The 18,372-nt window shown below is 41.9% G+C and overlaps 1 protein-coding gene across 1 annotated transcript; it reads right to left on the bottom strand.

Annotated features, from left to right (window-relative positions):
* Positions 1–4,569: 4,569 nt before the first annotated feature.
* Positions 4,570–17,888, bottom strand: tubgcp3 (tubulin, gamma complex associated protein 3). Its single transcript, XM_039793166.1, has 23 exons — positions 17,703–17,888; positions 16,770–16,877; positions 16,005–16,072; positions 15,687–15,764; positions 15,342–15,550; positions 14,026–14,192; positions 13,698–13,810; positions 12,643–12,768; positions 12,472–12,540; positions 12,228–12,360; positions 11,952–12,118; positions 10,391–10,501; positions 10,119–10,227; positions 9,369–9,558; positions 9,108–9,243; positions 8,829–8,897; positions 8,578–8,713; positions 8,277–8,365; positions 7,657–7,788; positions 7,408–7,548; positions 7,205–7,321; positions 6,969–7,063; positions 4,570–6,700 (listed from the first exon to the last, which is right to left on the bottom strand). Exons 1-23 carry the CDS (start codon positions 17,776–17,778, stop codon positions 6,634–6,636), a joined length of 2,706 nt encoding a protein of 901 aa, XP_039649100.1. The 5' UTR covers positions 17,779–17,888; the 3' UTR covers positions 4,570–6,633.
* Positions 17,889–18,372: the final 484 nt, after the last annotated feature.

Below are 18,372 nucleotides of genomic sequence, written 5' to 3' on the forward strand. Positions count from 1 at the left end.
ATGTGTGGAGGAGTCAGGTAATGCAGAGGAGAGGAACAGAACAGAAAGAAGTAACCCTACCCTGCTGCAACATCAAGAAATCCAGCTGAGCTGAAGTGAGCTCATCTGCCCGGGTTTTTAAAGATAGATACGAGATGGAGAGATCCTCTTTGTGAGTCATTTTTGGTTTCCTATTTTCGCAGCATTTCATGTTTTGTCCCACGGTGTTCTTTGATATACTTCATTCGTAATAATTTCTGCTGTCAACAAGCACACGACTTGTGTTTACTGAGAGGAAATTACTCCAGTCCTGGCTTCTCTTCATGTGTTGCCAGCCAGGTTTTATACTGATGTTAGGGTTACATATTATATCGCAATAATTTCAAGCTTTCATTGACCATATAGTCGGTCTTTTTTATCCTGAGCTCTAAAGATCAATGTTTCGGGGCGCTGAAATTGTGCCAACAGTGACTAGGACAGCATGTAGTTATTAACAATTATCAAAATTGTGGGCAATCCATTTCAAATTCTCAGAGCAGTCAACAACCTGAACATAGACAAAGAGGCCAAGAAAGGCTTCAAACAACATGTCCACATGTCCAAGAAGCAAAGTACAAACTAGATAGATACAAACTTTCCGATTGATTAGCCACCACACAGAGGACCACATACAACATCAGCTATACAAAATAAGAGAGACGGTTGGTAACGGGATGCTAATTTTTAAGTTGACATGGTTTGAGGATGTCCTAAACTTCCCACGGGTCCTGGCCAGACTTAAACCAGGGACATAGCAGTTCCTAGTCTGTAGCCCAAAGTGTGGGATTTAGTGATTTGTATATCAGCGATATGTTCATTTCCTCTGATCAAATTTTAAAAATACCAAACTCCACATCATAATCAGAGGAAGAACAGCAACAAAAAGTACTCCCAATTAATTAGAAGGTCACTATTAGTGAAACTCTAACCTGGAAAACCACTTCAAAAGGTGAAAGTTTTGGGTTGGATGCGGGGACAATTATCCACCACTGAGAGTACTTTTCACACCTTGTTCAGTATTTGGGCAAACTATAAGACTACGATCTGCTGGCCTAATCAGCCTCATTAAAATCCCATACATGCAAATGTCCAATTAATGCTGCACATCTATCCTCAAGACTCTTGTTAAAGCAAACTCTGAACAAAGGAGGTGGAGGTCCCGGACACAATGCGAGACTTCAAATTGTGGCCTTCAAGGAGCAGAAATGTGAAGTTATAGCTCGGTTCTGTTGTGTTACGTGCATATTAAAGCGTTTCTGCATTGTGTACGATGTACGAAGCAAACTGTGGGTACAGCTGGCGCTCAACAGAGAGACAAGAGAGATGAAAAGAAATAACAAGAATTCATCCTTTTGATAAGATTCTCTCAAATACACCTGCTGCCAGAAATGCCATTAAATGTCAGCTGTCTGTTCCTGGCTTGACAACACAACAACACACACACAGACGCATTCTTTTTCTCTGTCTCACCTTAAAACAGTGTTAGAAGGTCGCACAAAAGAGGATCAGGACTCGAGTCAGTCGCAGGGAAATGAACCAGCCTTTTCTTTAATGACATTCACAGAGAATATAATGGGGAACAGTAAGAGGACAGAATGGCTGGCGGACTATTCTTCGGCTCGCATTCATGCATTTGAGGCATAGCTAATGCATGATGGGATATGACAGTTGGTCTTGTTGCTTTGTATCAGCAGGTCAAACAGAGATGAATAAAGCCGGCTGCTGTGGAAATGGGGCATGTGTCATCTTCGTGACTCTGTTTTGTGAAAAACCCCAAATTTAACCAGCTGTTTTTGTTTAACTTTAATGAGCCTTTCAGGGGATTAGTTAACACCTCTAATGTAAAAACTTTACAGTACTGTAATAAACTCTTAAAGGAATACCTTACAACAGGATAAAACATGTCGATAAGTGAGCTTTAGAGGTGCTGCTAGGCAGATTCTGTTACCTTGAGCCACAAAAAAAAAAAAAGCAAATAAGCGCATTTCCTAAAATGTCAAACTATTTTGTTTAATGTACCAAGAATTTTCAATTGAAATATATTGGATCTAATATAAGCCGGAAAATGTATTATTATTTTTTTTTTTTAAACTTATAGAAGAATATAAACTCCATCAAGGTTGCTAAAATCCCTTAATGTCCAGAAAGAATAGCCAACACATACCCTCAATGGTAGCAACGTGTATGGCCGTGGCAGGAAGTCCTCACTGTCAACTCTGTGTGACCTCGAGCCCTGAGGCTGGTGAAAGTGCAGATGTGGCAGTGAGGGGCAGCTGGATCTGTTTCCCAGGTATAAGTGAGGGTTCACTGCACAAGGGCACTGAGGTAGAAGACACAGTGTGACACACACACACACACACACACACACACACACACACACACACACACACACACACACACACACACACACACACACACACACACACAATTACTCATGATGTATTTGAAATACATCATGATTTATTTTAATGTATTTGAAATATATCATGAGTAGGCCTGATATAAAGAATGTTCACAAAGAATACAAAACATCTAACTTTGGTCAGCTTGGACTGTTTCAGAAGTACTAATCACTTTTAAGTACCAGAATGAGGACAGTCGGAGTTTACGTTTTGAGAGTAAAAAAGTCAAAAGTTTTCTGCAGGCTGCTAACAGTAAGTGAACATGTCCGAGGCTTTCAAACGCTCTCAAGACCAGTGACACCTGCAAAATGAACTGATACCAGGTCAGTTTGTCGGGGAGGTATTGCTCAAAGGTCAGCAGAGCAAAGCTATTTCTGTTGAGAGAAAATGACATGAGGGGTGTTGGGAATACTGGGAAAAATGTCTTGTGTGGTAAGAAACCATTTCGATGTCATAGACAAACACTTGTATACCCTTATAAATATATCACATACAGACAGTGCGGAACGGAAGGAAGGAAAATAAGATAGAGGAAAAGAAAAAATGAAGATCCTGGTATTCTGTCTGTTCCGGCTGAGCAGTCAGAACTCTGTCTCCCGGTACTCCGGCTTTCCAAATTGACAATTTTCTCAAAGTGTTATCCACAAAGAAGAGAGGTTGTTATATATCGGCCAGAAGAGATGTCTCTCTGGACAAATAAACAACGCACATGTACACAGAATGCACATTTGCACCATCGAACGACTGGGTGAATCGTTACAATAATCGTTTTTTGAGATAGAAATGAAGGCAGACAATATCTATTTTTGTATGACAGGACTTTCACACCTTCCTTTCCCTCCTGCCTCTGCGTTGTGTGAATATCTTCCTCCGGCATCCAACAGCAAGTGAACAAGGGAAACATTTTCATTAACGACAAACATCTGAATTACAGCAGCTCCACAGAATAACTTAATGTCAAAACAAAAGACACTGAAATGATTTTGTATACTAAACAGCTTTTTGATTGCAGTGTGTGTGTGTGTGTGTGTGTGTGTGTGTGTGTGTATAAATGTAAAGAGAAGCTGTAACTCCCTCTAGTGGTTCTCCTCTTGCATAGTTCAGCCTCAAGTACACACAGTATAAACCTAACACCAGTCTGAGTACACAATCCAATTGATTATATTAAAACATGTAGAAGATTATTGACCTGAAAATACTTGAACTCACACTTAGGTCCCAACTGTGCCAGCTCCATTTGCTGTAATATGTGTGTGGAAGATTCAAAACGCCAGTGAGTGGCCCTTTGAGTTCAGCTTATTTTGTGAAACATACTAAAGTAACTACTGTTACTAAAAGTCAAGACTGTCTATGGAATCAACTTAATGCAGATGCAACCTCAGACTTGTTTACAAAGCAGGGATAATCTAACTAAAAAAAGCTGTTGAGTTGCATTGTGGGAAATGTAGGATCCAGTGTTTCTGGGGACTGAAGATCTCAATATCTCGGCCTCTGCTACTTTAATTTAGACTGTTCTTGTTTTAATCCATCTTTCACACAAGTCCACCAAATTTATACAAGTGTACTATATTTCTGAAGTAGCCCGTTAAGTCATTACTTTTAAAACAATTAATTTAGTAGTTAATAAACAAGTCTTGAAAGCTTTGAAGAACTTTTTGACAGCTCAGATGAGGGGAAGAAGACCAATAGTAGAACTAATGTGGGCACCCGGATAGCTCAGTTGGTAGAGCGGGCGCACATATATAGAGGTTTACTCCTATACGCAGCGGGCCGGGTTTCAACTCTGACCTGCAGCCCTTTGCTGCATGTCATTCCCCCCTCTCCCCTTTGATGTCTTTAGCTGTCGTGTAAAAATAAAGGCCAAAAATGCCCCAAAACGTTATCTTTAAAAAAGAAAAAATTAAATAAATAGAACTACTGTTCAACTCGTTGCAGATGATATTGCATTACTTAATTTATGATATTGTAAAACAAAAGAATTGAATGTTCAGTAGAGATTCATCTGGAACGTTTATCTTGAAATGATCAAACATCATCACTGATGTCTTGCCTGTAGGGGGCAGTAAGTTCAAGCAAATAGACTTCGACGCAGAGACCGAGCTGCACAGCTCCACCAGCACTGATGGCAGTAAACACAGCAGAACACACATTAATAAAAAAACATTTTAATAAAGAAGCAGGATGTTTGGTTTCCCTATATTCTATTCAGTATGTGCTATAGGCCTACAATGTAGAGGACAGACAGGGACAAGACAGTGCTGAGCCAGGTTCAGTTTGACGTTTCACTTCACTCTAAATCACAGGAGGAGCGCAGATAACAGTGACCAGATGCAGCAGCGGTTTCTTTCATTGACAATAGAAATTAAAGACAATCCTGGAACATCACTGCACCCCTGAAGTAAATATTTCCCCGTGAACACGTTTTCACTGAAGAAACTTACGTTTTACAGAAATGTCAAAAGCTAATCATTTTGATACAGGTTTATTTTCGGAGTTTAAAGTTAGTTTTTAGCATGGGACTCTATAATACTACATTAACCGTATCCTTTAAAAAATGCGTGTGATTTCTGTTAATTTTATTTTTTTTGCTTTTAGAAACATGACCCAGGATCAGAGCTCCAACAAGGTGAGATCAACGCTCACAGCTGTTTATATGGAAAGGATTGTATAGCTCGATGACTAAAATCAAATGCTACTTGATTTTCCAATCTCAAACATTTTGGCCTTTTTTTCTTAATAGCCAAAAGCATTCGACGGTGTACTACAAAAAAGTCCAGCAAATTGTTGTGTTCAATTAATAAAAAGGGGGAGGTTGTTTTCAGTAAATAAACTGCCTAAGTTAATGTTAATAACCATTAAATTCTTTAAATATGGAATTTCATTTAGAAATATTTACATTTTTTAAAGAAACATCTGAACATTCATAGTTTTCTATTTAGGCAATGAGAAGAGTGAGGTGTTGTGGTTGTTGTGATTATGTTTCTTTGACATGATCCATCTCTCATACAGACATAAAGCACAAACTGTAAACTAAGCAGGGAAACCACAATTAAATACAAACTAAACTCTTAATAACATTCTTTACATCAGTCGAGGTGAAGCCAGATGCTTGTGTGTGTATGTAATGGCAAACAGTTACAAATCTATTAAAAATCAACAACTAACGTCAGATATTAATATAGGGTGTAATCAAAGTCAGCAATCAAGGGGTTTAAACTTTTTGTCTGTATGAGCCAGGGTTGTCCTCATGTCAACGGAAGCAGAATTGTCAGCGAGAGTGTGTGTGTTGTGTGCGTAGTTCAAAATCCTCTGTATGATTATGATTGGACAGCTGACCTGACACACTAAAAAAAAAAAAAAAAAAAAAAAAAGGGGGGAGTGGAGAACTAGGGTTAGACCGATATACTGCTGTGCCAATACTGACCATAAATATTCAATATGCTGAAGACTCCTGTCTGTCCGTACAGTTTCAGTGCCTCATATGGTTTGTTTCCACCTTAATGAGAACAGCAGAAACACGGCGTCTTATGGAATAATTGTACTAAAACTGCTCAAATTAAATCATTTTAATAACGGCTACAAATACAAAATTGAAAAAATATCAATATCAGACCCATATCGGTTGAACCCTAGTGAGGAGATGCAAAGCCACAGGTGACGTGTAAAGATGCATATGTACACATACATACATTTTTGCATAAACACTATGTAAATACATTATGTGTGTTGGGACTAGATTTGGCAACCACGCTGAGAGAAAAGGTTTTGTTTTCTCTCATTAATAAGGCATGCCATGTAAGGTGGCCCGGTGTGACTCGGGGAGCTCAGTCTGACAGCTGCTTTTATTTACCTCCTCACACTCGCTTTCCCAAATTGACCTCATGTTTTGCAGAATTCTTGCAGAATTTTGAGCAGTCTGTTCACGGTGTTTACTCTGCATGTCACAACAAGCTCTGAAAGTTTGATTTACTGGACTTTATTCCTTCCACGCAGCTGACTTCACTGGAGCTGTCTGCTGTGATGTCATCACTTGGCGACCGCCGCCACTGCGACGCCAGAACATTCAGAACATGTTCTCATCATCTCGACATGAAGCACTTTAAGTCTGCTGGCTGGCCGGCCCGCCTCTGTGATGTCACAACTGCCCACTGTGATGTCATACTCCATGCTCCAATGACTGGAAGCCTTGCTTGTCGGGCCTATCGTCGTCATGTCAGATATTTGACGGTCGTCGCCCCCAGTTGGCGCCTAGTGAGGCTCGCAGCCGCGGCTCTCTGGCCCTGGAAATTAATGAAAATTATTAATTAAAGCACATTAAGGGGTCATAAAAAAAAAAATAACAGTCTGGTTCAAACTGACCTCTCCCTAATATACAGTTGAACATTTGTGATACTTTTACATTTTAGCATAAGAGAACCACAGATCATTTATATTTTATAAAGTGCTCTTTGGGATAACACCCACAGGACAGGGATATCATGTATTTCTATTTCATTGTTTGTTTTCGTTGTTTTCCTTCACGTGCTGACTGAGTTGTGAAAGGCAAACCTGTAGTGCTCATTGAAGTCCAGTCTGAAGCTGAGGAAACGCAGACTCTCATCCGTGCTGGTCATCAGCAACACCAGGAACTGCTGGACGATGCTCTGAAGGGAGGACAGGCGCAGGGAGGCGTGGAAGGACAGAGAAAAGTACAAGAGTGAATAGGAGAAACAGCTGATTGCATTTAAGGGTGTGCCAAATGCAAATGATGGACAGCCACTCCTGGAGGTGGCTCAGGCTGGTACCTGGTAGAAGTGGGTGAGGATGCGAAGCTGGGAGCGCATCTTTGGTATGGTGTCCTGGAACTCCTGAATCCTCTTCTTCTCCTCTGCTTCCTGTTCGGCCGTCACTCCCCACTGACCCTGAATCAACCGACAGGATACTATCAGTCATTGAAATACTATTGTTGTCATACGCTCTTTCTCTCTATATTTGGCTCATCTCATACCTCGTCCTCTCTCTGTTGCTTCTTCTCTTCAAACTGCAGCCGGAGGGCCAGTTCCTCCAGTGCCGAGCGGTAGAGGGAGTCCTGGGCGCTTTGGAACTCGATGATCTGGTCAAATATGGCCCTCAGCTGGGTCAAAAGAGACTGCACGGACAGATAGAAACAGAGTTCAAAGAAGTGAGTATGGAAAAGGGGAGGCAGAAAAATAAAAGTTAATCTAAAATCTATTATATTTGTGTGTGTGTGTGTTACCCTGCTGTTGTTGTCCAGCAGGCATCTTGAGATGATGCTGTCGAGGAACATGTCGTGGGCAGCGATGATGTGGTCGAGGTCCTGAGCCTGCTGCACTCTGTTCCACAACTCGTCCCAGGAGCACTCCAGCACCTACACACAAACAATAGGTATATGGGAAGGACATTGCCTTTTTATTAAAAATCAGATATGATACAGTCAGTGTGCTTCACCTATTATATGATGGTGGCGCCTCTTTGTCCAAAGTCAATAAGGTTTTCTTGTAATTTCGTTTAATCATTTAATCAGATGTCTGAGCAGAGAAATCTTTACTTTCATTTACGGATTTTACTTGACACTAAAACCTGCAGGTAAATCAGCATCAGTCTGCCTTAAAAGACTGCGAACCCATCTAAAACAACCTCTTTAGTCTGACTTTCAGAAGAGTTTTTCCAACTGGTTTGGATTTGAACCAGCAACCTTCCAAAATTTAGTTAACCTCACTAACCTCAAGGCTACTGTTGATCAGAGTCATGCAGCGTTGCATTTAACAGACGCAGCAAATCGCCTCCTCCTGTAATTACTACTCTTAACTGATGCTTTACAGCCTGTGATCGTAGCGGCACTGCTAATGCTCTGACCTCAAAGGTGATGTAGTACTGCATTTGGTGGATGAAGTGGACCATCTCAGAGGCCAGGATGTGACATTGATGCAGCACGCCGGACAACTCTGGAGGGTAAAAAGCACAACGGCAGGTAAAATCACATGCCCTTTAAAGAAATATACAAATGACAAAAACTAATAAATATACTGTAGCTTTTGGGTGACTGATATTTGTTCCGCTGCAAAAATGAATGCAACAAAAACATTGTACAAACTATGTAGGCCTACATGTGCTCCACACCAAAAAGAATTGTGTGTGTGTGTCAGAGAGAGAGTACCAGGCATGGTTTTGAGCAGCTTGGCATTACACATCTGTCCCTTCCAGATGTCAGTCAGTGTGTACTCCATCCTCTTGGCCCTCCACAGGAAATTGAACACACGCAGGTAGTGGCCCATACACTCCCTTGTAAACACCTGAAACACACACAGATATTTAAATATATACAATAACAGCAGCAATAAATGGGCAATATGTTGGGAACTGTATTGAAAGTGTTTGTGTGTGTGTTTGTGAGAGTGTGTGTGATACCGTAGCAATAGGTCCATCGACGTGGTAGTCCAGACTAAAAACATCCCAGCCTGTATCACCAGGAGACACCTGAAGCCAACAAAAGGACAGATGTCAAAAGATGAGGTGCTGAAGTCAGCCCCCAACACACACACACACACACACACACACACACACACACACACACACACACACACACACACACACACACACACACACACACACACACACACACAAACACACACACACACACACACACACACACACACACACACACACACACACACACACACACATTACCTCTAGCAGGCGTACATCCAGCCTCTTGAGAATCTCTGCATTGTCATACTGGGCGTTTGTGGCTCTGACTGCCGTCTCTAAGATGCCAGTCAGGTTGTGTTGATACAAAGTGGTGGCAGGACGCACCAACTCTGGTCTGGAACAAAATAATTAGGATACGATGAGATGAATATTTTGTCTAACAATTGAATGCTATACTTCTGCTTTACACATACAAAGTAGCAGCAGATTACGATATATCAAAGTGTGTGTTGTGCTAACTTGAGCAGGTCCATGAGGTGTCTGATGAAGTCTCCCTGGCCCAGCAGCAGGTATCTCCTCATGGCCTGCAGATGCTCCAGCAGCAGGTAGTTGCGGTTAAGAACATCCAGCAGGTATTTGCTGGTGTCAAAGTAAGCAGCGTCGATCTTCTCCTGAAATGCGCCCTCCAAGTCAGACAGCAGCTCTGCAGCTACGAGGAGAGGGACCGGTTATAAGTTTACCGTTTGTATTTTGTATTGGTGTTGTATGCATATGTTCTGCATGGCTTGCGATGACGATGAGGGAGTAGAGAACGTGATGTCCTTCAGCGGATACAGTAAAAGCAACAGATCAAACTGGTCAGATGAAGTCCTACAGACTGAATCAATAGAACATTGCTAAGTACGCCTCTTTGCTCTTCGTAGTCAAAAAGGAGAGGAGGACGAGGCCAGTGAGCGGTAAGAGCATCGATCACTGCCTGTCCACTAGCCTACGTCGATAGAACATCAATACGATGAGGACGAAACTAAAAGAGACGCAATGATGTCATTAAGAAAACAAAACAAAGAGTACCAATAAAGCCAGGCCAGCGATACCATCAACTTTGTTTTTTGTACTTTGGACTGATATTTTCTAAAGATGACATCACATTATGCGTAAAACCTTTCAATCGTAACTATGCCCCGAACCAAGGACAGAAAAAAGCTGTGCTTGTAAAATTGTTTCACAAGAGATTGTGAGAGGACATGAGAGAGAAACTGAGACTCTTACCATCTTTGGGTGTGTCTGCAGACTTGGATGCTGGTGTGATTTTGCCCGGCGGTGTTCTGTCGTGACAAACCTGATGCAGGAAGTTGATGGATTTACCAATAAGCAGCACCTAAGAGAGAGAGAGAGAGAGAGAGAGAGAGAGAGAGAGAGAGAGAGAGAGAATAAAAGAGTTAATGAGGTAATATGACTAAAGATAAACAGTCTTACCTGGATGTGTACAGCAATAAGCCAGGTCTATGGTAACGAATAAAGAGATGTGTGGGCGTGTATACCTTGCGGGCCTGGTCCATGGTGATGAATGAGGGGATCATTGACTTCCTGAGGGAGTACTTGTCATGCCACAGACGATCTGTCTTCACGTTCGGATCCGATGCTACGAAGAACTAAAAAAAAAAAAAGAAAAGAAAAACAAAGGACATATTTTACTGTAGAATTGGTAACTCTGTCTATAAAAGGCTCTCAACCTGAATGGGTTCTACTGAAAGCTTTGACGAGAGTAAAGTTAAGAGTCAAACGCTGAATAAAGGGTTCTATGGACAGAGTGTGGTCCATGACAGAGGCTTTCATCCTTTGTCACATTCACTTAGATTATACATTTACTTCAGAGGGTACTACAACTGGCTTTCTAGTGGCCATGCTGAAGGCTGTGTACTTTATGTAAACTGACTCCAACTGTCAGCTTTGCTTTGAATCCATCTCTACAGAGCACTTCCACACAAGCTGAAACAAGAGTAAAAGAATTTCACTATAATTCAAATTATTTTCCAAACCCTGGTAGCAGTAGCAGAAGCCTGTGATTTCTGATATGTTTAATGGCTTCATATCTTTCAGGAGAAGAAAAGGCAACACGTCGTATGAACCAGCTCTGGCGAAGCATAACCCCGACGCTTAGACATCCCCTCGTGTGCTACAAAGCTCAGGTACATAACAACATTCACTAACAAGTGTGACTGCAGGGAGACTATTAAGTGGGGAGATAATATTAAAAGGTCCCATGGCATGAACATTTCACTTTATTAGGTTTTTTAACATTAATATGAGTTCCCCCAGCCTGCCTATGGTCCCCCAGTGGCTAGAAATGGTGATAGGTGTAAACAGAGCCCTGGGTATCCTGCTCTGCCTTTGAGAAGATGAAAGCTCAGATGGGTTGATCTGGAATCTTGCTCCTTATGAGGTCATAAGGAGCAAGGTTACCTCCCCTTTCTCTGCTTAATTTGTGTCTCATGGGATGACCGAAAACTAACAGACTATATATGTGTGTGTGTGTGTGTGTGTGTGTGTGTGTGTGTGTGTGTGTGTGTGTGTGTGTGTGTGTGTGTGTGTGTGTGTGTGTGTGTGTGTGTGTGTGTGTGTGTACGTGTGATCTCCAGGATTATTTCCCTCCCAAAAAGGTGCAATAACTTTGTCTCGGTGTTCTTAAACACAGCACTTAAGACCAGAGTGCAGTGCTGACTAATGGTTAATGCTCGACACATAAATACTGTGTGAGAGAGAGAAACAGAAAGAGAGAAAGGGGGGAGTAGGGGGAGAATAAAGGAGACGAATCCATCACCAGGTTTCTCCATTACACTCCTCTCATCAGTCCTCATTGAAGAAGTTGTCTTGCCTCTCCCCCCTTTCTTTATTTATCTCCCTCTCACCTCCCTCCTCCTTCGTAATGTTCTTTCCCAACAGGGTCAAAATGTCAGAGCAGTTGGACGGAACAATGTTCCAGAAATGACCAGTCAATTCCTGCTGGACCTCTGGGAAGCAGGATGCATCTCTCTCATTAATCTTCGGACACCGTATGTAGAGCTGAACAGTTAAACAAAAGAAGTGTGTGTGTGTGTGTACCTCGTGGTACGTATCTTCTAACTCCCCGTCATAGATCCACCTATACAGGAAGTTGAGGATAGGGTGCGACACCAGGCTGAGGATGTGTTGAACCAGCGCTCTCATCTGTGGGTCACCTGTTTTCCCGTAAGAATGGACAGCTGAGGCCAGCTCGCCTCCTTTCCGACCTGAACACAGACACAAACCAAATGAAATGGACTATACTTAAATACTCCATTAAACATAGTGTGTTGACCCACATCTCCGAAACCAAACACAACACAACACACACCCCACCTTGGCAGAAGTCGACGAGAGCGGCCAGCGTTTTGAGTCGACTTTTGGGGTCATACATCCAGACCAGGAGCCTTCTGAGAGTCAGAGTGCTCTCTGAGCACACGATCACACCCTGCTCATCCTCCACCTGCAACTACAGCACACAGACAGACAGACACACACAATAATATACAATATCAACCTTTTCTATTATCTGAACTTCTCTGTAAGTGTTAATGTGTCAGCCACTGTTTGATCTGTTTACCTGGGAGTGGAGGACAGACAGTAGCCTGTAGTACTCCTTCAGCTCCTGGTGAAGCGAGGCACAGAAGCTCTGAGGGTAAAGGAAGAGAGAGGATGACACAGAGATGGGAAGATGTGCATGTTAGCGGAGGATTAGATACAAAAAGAACGTCTATGGCAAACGCAGACACACCTGTCCGACCAGTCCAAAGGCCCGGTCCAGGCTCCTGGCGTCGGTGTACTTCCTGACTTTGTTGTGGAGCCAGCCGAGCTCGGCCAGTCTGCTGCTGGTGTCTCTCAGGGACTTGCACAGCACCACCTGGTGAGCCACAGCACACGTTACCACACAAGGCACTACATCCTCGGTTTGTTTATTTATCTGATTGTAGCTTGAAAGGAATCTTTTGAGGGCAAGACACACTGGACACCGATGATATTATATTACAGTTTTCCATCACAAATTTAATTTCAAATCCTGACAGATTCATAGAGTCATGTACCCACTATGACTATGAAGATTTGTTTTCCGGCTGAGAAAGATTCACATTTATATTAATTAAATTTGAATCTGTTTAACAAAACCTCTTATCCAGAGATCTTTACAGAAGGAAGTTAAGAGGCTATAGAAGAGTGCAAAATATCTTCCTCCTGGACTCTTATTTCTGCATCACAGCAGCTCCCCCTCCATCAGGACAGTGACAGCAGATTGACCACAAGTCTATGTTTAGCACCACTGAGAGGATATGGGACAGGTTACATCCAAGGCCTTCCCATCGATAATACCAGAGGGGAGGATGAAAGGGGAATAAAAGAAATTAACAGGACCGAGAAAAGAGAGATCGATTTGGCTCAGAGCCAAAGAGCTTCATATTGATCTGTTGAATCTTTCTTAAAAAGACCAATCAACAACAGCAGTCTTGATATCAAATCGTCTACTCTGGATATGTGCTAACTGTCCAACATGGAAACAAATTCTCCCCAAAAAGAAGAAGTACTGAACGGTTAGTTTTTAATGTAAAAAACAAACTTTTAGATTTAAATGATCCGATTCTCTGCATTTTCAAAATATGGTTAAATAAGCTGCTTTTCATTATAAATACGACCACCATGTGGTCTGCACTGTGGCAGTTGCTCTGAGATGATGATGACCTGAACTGCGCTGTGAGGTTACTCTGGGTAATGTGTGCAACCTTGCTAGACTGATTAGTCCATTAAAAGCTTTAGAGGGCTGGTTGCAGGTTCACGTACCTTGCTGTCTATTTTGTAGCAGTTATCCTGGGCGCTCATCTTAATGAACTTGCCATCGATTCCCTGGAAGACGTAGAGGATGTCCCGCACCAGCGCCGCCTCGCTCACCTCCCCTGCACCGACAGAGGACGAGAAGAAAGAGAGTTTACTGTACTTTAGGAACACAGTAGATGCTCTCAGTTTGAAAGGAAAACATTGAGTGACAGTGAAAGTTTAGGCTATAATACTATCCGCGTGTTGGACTACCATTCAGACAACCACAGCACATTAATGATGTTCTGTTGGCCTGTAACCTGTCGTCATTCGATGGTTTATACATGCTATTCACCATCTCTGCGAGGACGGACCACTCTGGAGGAGGGAACTGGAGGTCCGAGGGCCGGCCGAGTGGCGAGCGGGGCCAGAGCCGAGGAAGGGGAGCAGCTTACAGGAAGAGCCCAGGCCAGCCGAGAGCCCAGAGGCTGACCGCCTCCCGCTGCAGACTGAGGGGGTTGACTGAAACACACAAACACAGATTTCCTGTTTCTCTGAGGGCCTGACCAACACGTTGCACTGATATTGTCCTTTTACTAACATCTGGATATGGTCTAGATTTTGTTTTGATGACTCTGATTTGAGTCCTAATTTAGCGCTCCCGTAGGAATTCAATAGTTGTGCAGTTTTGTGTACAACATTTAGAGGTCTTCTGTTGGACAATGCACTCCGAACTAGAGGTGTGAATCTTCACTGATCTCCCGATTTGATTACGATTATCATGTCAGCGATTCAATTCGATATATCACGATGCGTCAAATACATTTTTCTATTAAAGCCATGTAGGATATTTAATCCATAGCTTTTCAAGCTTCAAAAACAAAACATTCTGCAGTGCTCTAATACTAAATAAATTGGATACATAAAACTACAGCACTGAGCACATGGCACTTCCTGAATGTGCAAAACATTACAGATATTCTGTTATGTTTTGCATATTGTAAACAGAAATGTTGTTAGGCCTACGTTACATTTTAAACAGAAATAATCAATTATGAGCCTGCCGATTTCCGATGCAGCATCCTCCATGTCCACGATTCGATGATTATTTGATTAATTTCAACACCTCTACTCTGAACAGCAAATAAACCCATAAAAAGAATACTGTGTGTTTTACAAAGTATACATTATAATTCAATGCCCTGAGACCCTTTATATGTTTGGTGTAAGGATTTGCCCTTTCATGACTAAAAAGGGTGAGCCTGAACAGCTTAATGGTCATTTGTAACTGAAGGACTCCTGCATTATTAATAAGGATAAATGGAATTAAATGGCCTTCTGATGCCTAATAAAACAGATTTATAAGGAGGTCGGGCTGAGAGGCAAGTTCATTTTCTGGTGCTAATTGATGCTTCCTTTATGTGGCGCTGAGTGTTTTTATAGGACGTGCATCGGATAAATAACCCTCCTCTCCCCGGAGCCTTTCAGGTGAATCGGCTTAAACACAGCTGACAAGTGTGCTGAAGTTTTGAAGATGCAAGTGTAAGGTTCTCTTCTCTATTAATGTGCTAGTAAATAGAATGACTACAAGCTAATTTTGTCATCGGCATAACGTTGGCTTGTGTCTTCACCAGGGGGTACGTGCGTAGAAGCTCATCTGAAAATGCTCACCCAGCCAGCAGTGACTGCGGCGTTGCCGTGGGCCCGTTCAGTGTGTAGACTCCCAGACTGGAGATGCCGCTGGTCCCCACGCTGGCCGACAGAGCGGCGCTCCTCTCCCCGTAGCCCAGGGCCAGGCTTTGGGGCCGGGTGCAGTAGAAGGGGGTGGAGTGGGCGTCCCTCGGGAGGGCCTGGGCAAAGAGTGCGCCATAATTTCCAACCTAAGAAGGACAGGGACATTACAAGGAGGTGAGGGGGATCAAGTAGGTATCACCAACATAATTTATTATTATACTTTTATTTTTGTCAAGTACTTCATACGAAAAGACAAAAAGTGTGTGAATGTGTGTGTCTCACCCTGCTGGACGGTTTGCGGGGGTCTTCAGAGAGGCTGAGCAGCAAGTAGAGAACAGACCAGCGATGCTTCAGAACACTCTGTCAATCAGAAGAAAAAAACAACACAGAAACACACCATCCCATCAGCTAAAAATGATCACAATCTATTGGGGATACTGCAGAAAAATATCCTAAATTACTATCTATTTATGTATAAATTATATTATCAATACTACATTGTACGTCCATGTGAAAACCTTAATTTGAGTGGAGTAAATATGCTGCATGTGGTTGATTGTGCCATTACGGGGCAGAGGGTTTTCTGTTCTGAACACCAACCTGTGTCTGAAGTTTTCTATGCAGCTCTGAGAAAAGAGCAGCGTCTGCTTCTCTCCTCTGCTTCAGCACTGCAACAGCATCAGACAATAAAATGAAAGAAACCTTTCCACAAACAGCCTATTTGAGACATAGCTTACTTAAACAAAAAGACAAAAAAAAATATGCAGGAAATGAGCTGCTGAGGAACATGAGGTCCATCTGTGATTAGAAAAGTAGCAGACAAGATGCAGGCAGCACAGCTTAGTTTATATATATATATAACTAATCATTTTAAAGTCTTAAATTGTACAGATTTTAGTAGCTGGGCCATAATTTTTACAGCAACTCCATAACCTTAAAAATACTTTAACAATGTTCCCATAAGTCCCCCTGCAGAAAAAACAAAAACATTCTGTACAGTAAGTGCTGCACTATTTTTGTTTTATTTTCTGCGTCAAAGCTTGGGTCGATGTTTTCCCACTAATGGTGCTACCTTGGATACTATGAAAGTCTACTGGGAATTTCTATAATGGTGCAATAAAGGTTTTTGACTTTTTTGTGGTTTAGCTCCAACAAAAAGGCAAAGTCCACGTAGAGAGCTCATAATACAAAACCACTAGACAGCAACAGAGATTGTTTTGGAAAAATACCACAGAAACTAAACAGAATAATATAATGTAGGTACATTATGGAGATTAGTTCCTCCCCCGGGAACAGATAGTAACGGATGATGAAAGAATGAATGTGAAGTCATTGGGGGACAATATTTGTCCAAAGAGCACTTACATTCTTTCTTGATCTTCTCCGACACCAGGAACTCATCCCGTTCAATAGTGGGGGCGTAGTTACTGCCAATGACTCGTACAGCATACTGAAACTGGTGGGCAACTTCAGCTGGAGACATAAATCAACGGGTCATGACTAAAGCTCATACTGTAGCAAACAAGCATCACTTTGAAAACTGCAAAGTGACTAAAGAACACATGATCTTATTGATATTTTTTCCGCTATCTCTGATCCAACATGTACACCTTCCTCTCAGATGCCAGCATCCAGCAGAGGCCTGCAAGACACAAGTGCATCCACTTACCATGCAAACAGTGTGTTGGTCAGCATGAGAGCTAACTGGCTAGCAAGCTCATAGATAGCTAAAGTGAACAGCTAACCCCTTTATCAAACCAAAGCTATGTGTTCTAGTCCCAGCTGGAGGGACCATGAAGTCGTTCAGCGGGATGTGCAGTAACGTTAACGGTTATCTAGCCTGACAGCTACTGGGACCTAGCCCCTACAATTTATCAATATTTTTTTACCGGTCTAACGTAAGTAACGTAAGTAAGTGTGCTTGTTTAATCGCAAAGCCGTTGCCAAATGAATAATGTGCTCTCTTCAATTCGGCATGTGTCGAAAAGACCAAGCAGCTTTATTTAGGCAAAATTGCAACCATTTTCTACAACTTTCCGTCACAAAAACACAGCACGTTCGGCCGTAAGCAGTGTAAAAAGTTTAGATTAATATCAAAGTCTGTACTGCATGGTGTGGAAATGAAAGCCGACTTTTCTAGTAGAGGATAAGGATTCAGCGGACTACTTTACATTATGTGTAAAATATGGACGATTAGTAATGGAAAAGCGCAACGGCAAAAGTACCAATTTTTTTAATGAGGTTTGCCATGACATTTCCTAGCGCGAAGCATGCTAGCGTTAACGTTGACTGATGTACCTTCGCTTTTCCCCGTGATTCTGCAGCAGAGGCTCTGAAGAAGCACATTGGGTGATTTCTGATCCAGGGTCGCCATACTGTCGTGGCTAGTGTTGCGTATGTTGCCCAATAACTGAATAAATAGGAGTGAATAATATGAACTAACTCAAGTCCCCTACTACGAACAACGCCATTTTGACAAGTTGCGTCAAGCCAACACGACGCAGGAAGAATATGACGAAACCAGCACCATATTTCCTTCAAAGTAAGAGCATTGAATGTATAGCTCCGTTTGCAAACATTTTCATGACTTTTAGAAAGGATGAATGAATGAGGATAAAATATCAAGCTAAACTGGATGTACTTTTAGATAAGACTGACTAAAGTAGAAATGAATTAATAGTGTAGTATGAGTCAAAGATTACAGCTACATTAAAATACATAATCTATAATATAAATAAGATTAATTTCTTGCCCATTTTTCAAGTATTCTTACTGATAATTGCTACTGAAGAATTTGCAAATGTTTATTTCTAAATTATGGCAACCATAGAACATAGAAGTTCTTTTCACTAATTTCTTATTAATTCCGACAATAGCCGCTGAAATTTGGAACTGAATAGACGATAGACAACAGAAATAAGACAAAACTGCTTTTAACATATAGTATATTATGCATGTAAATGCAGTT

This window comes from Perca fluviatilis, chromosome 24 (assembly GCF_010015445.1).
Source record: "Perca fluviatilis chromosome 24, GENO_Pfluv_1.0, whole genome shotgun sequence".
Lineage (NCBI taxonomy): Eukaryota > Metazoa > Chordata > Actinopteri > Perciformes > Percidae > Perca > Perca fluviatilis.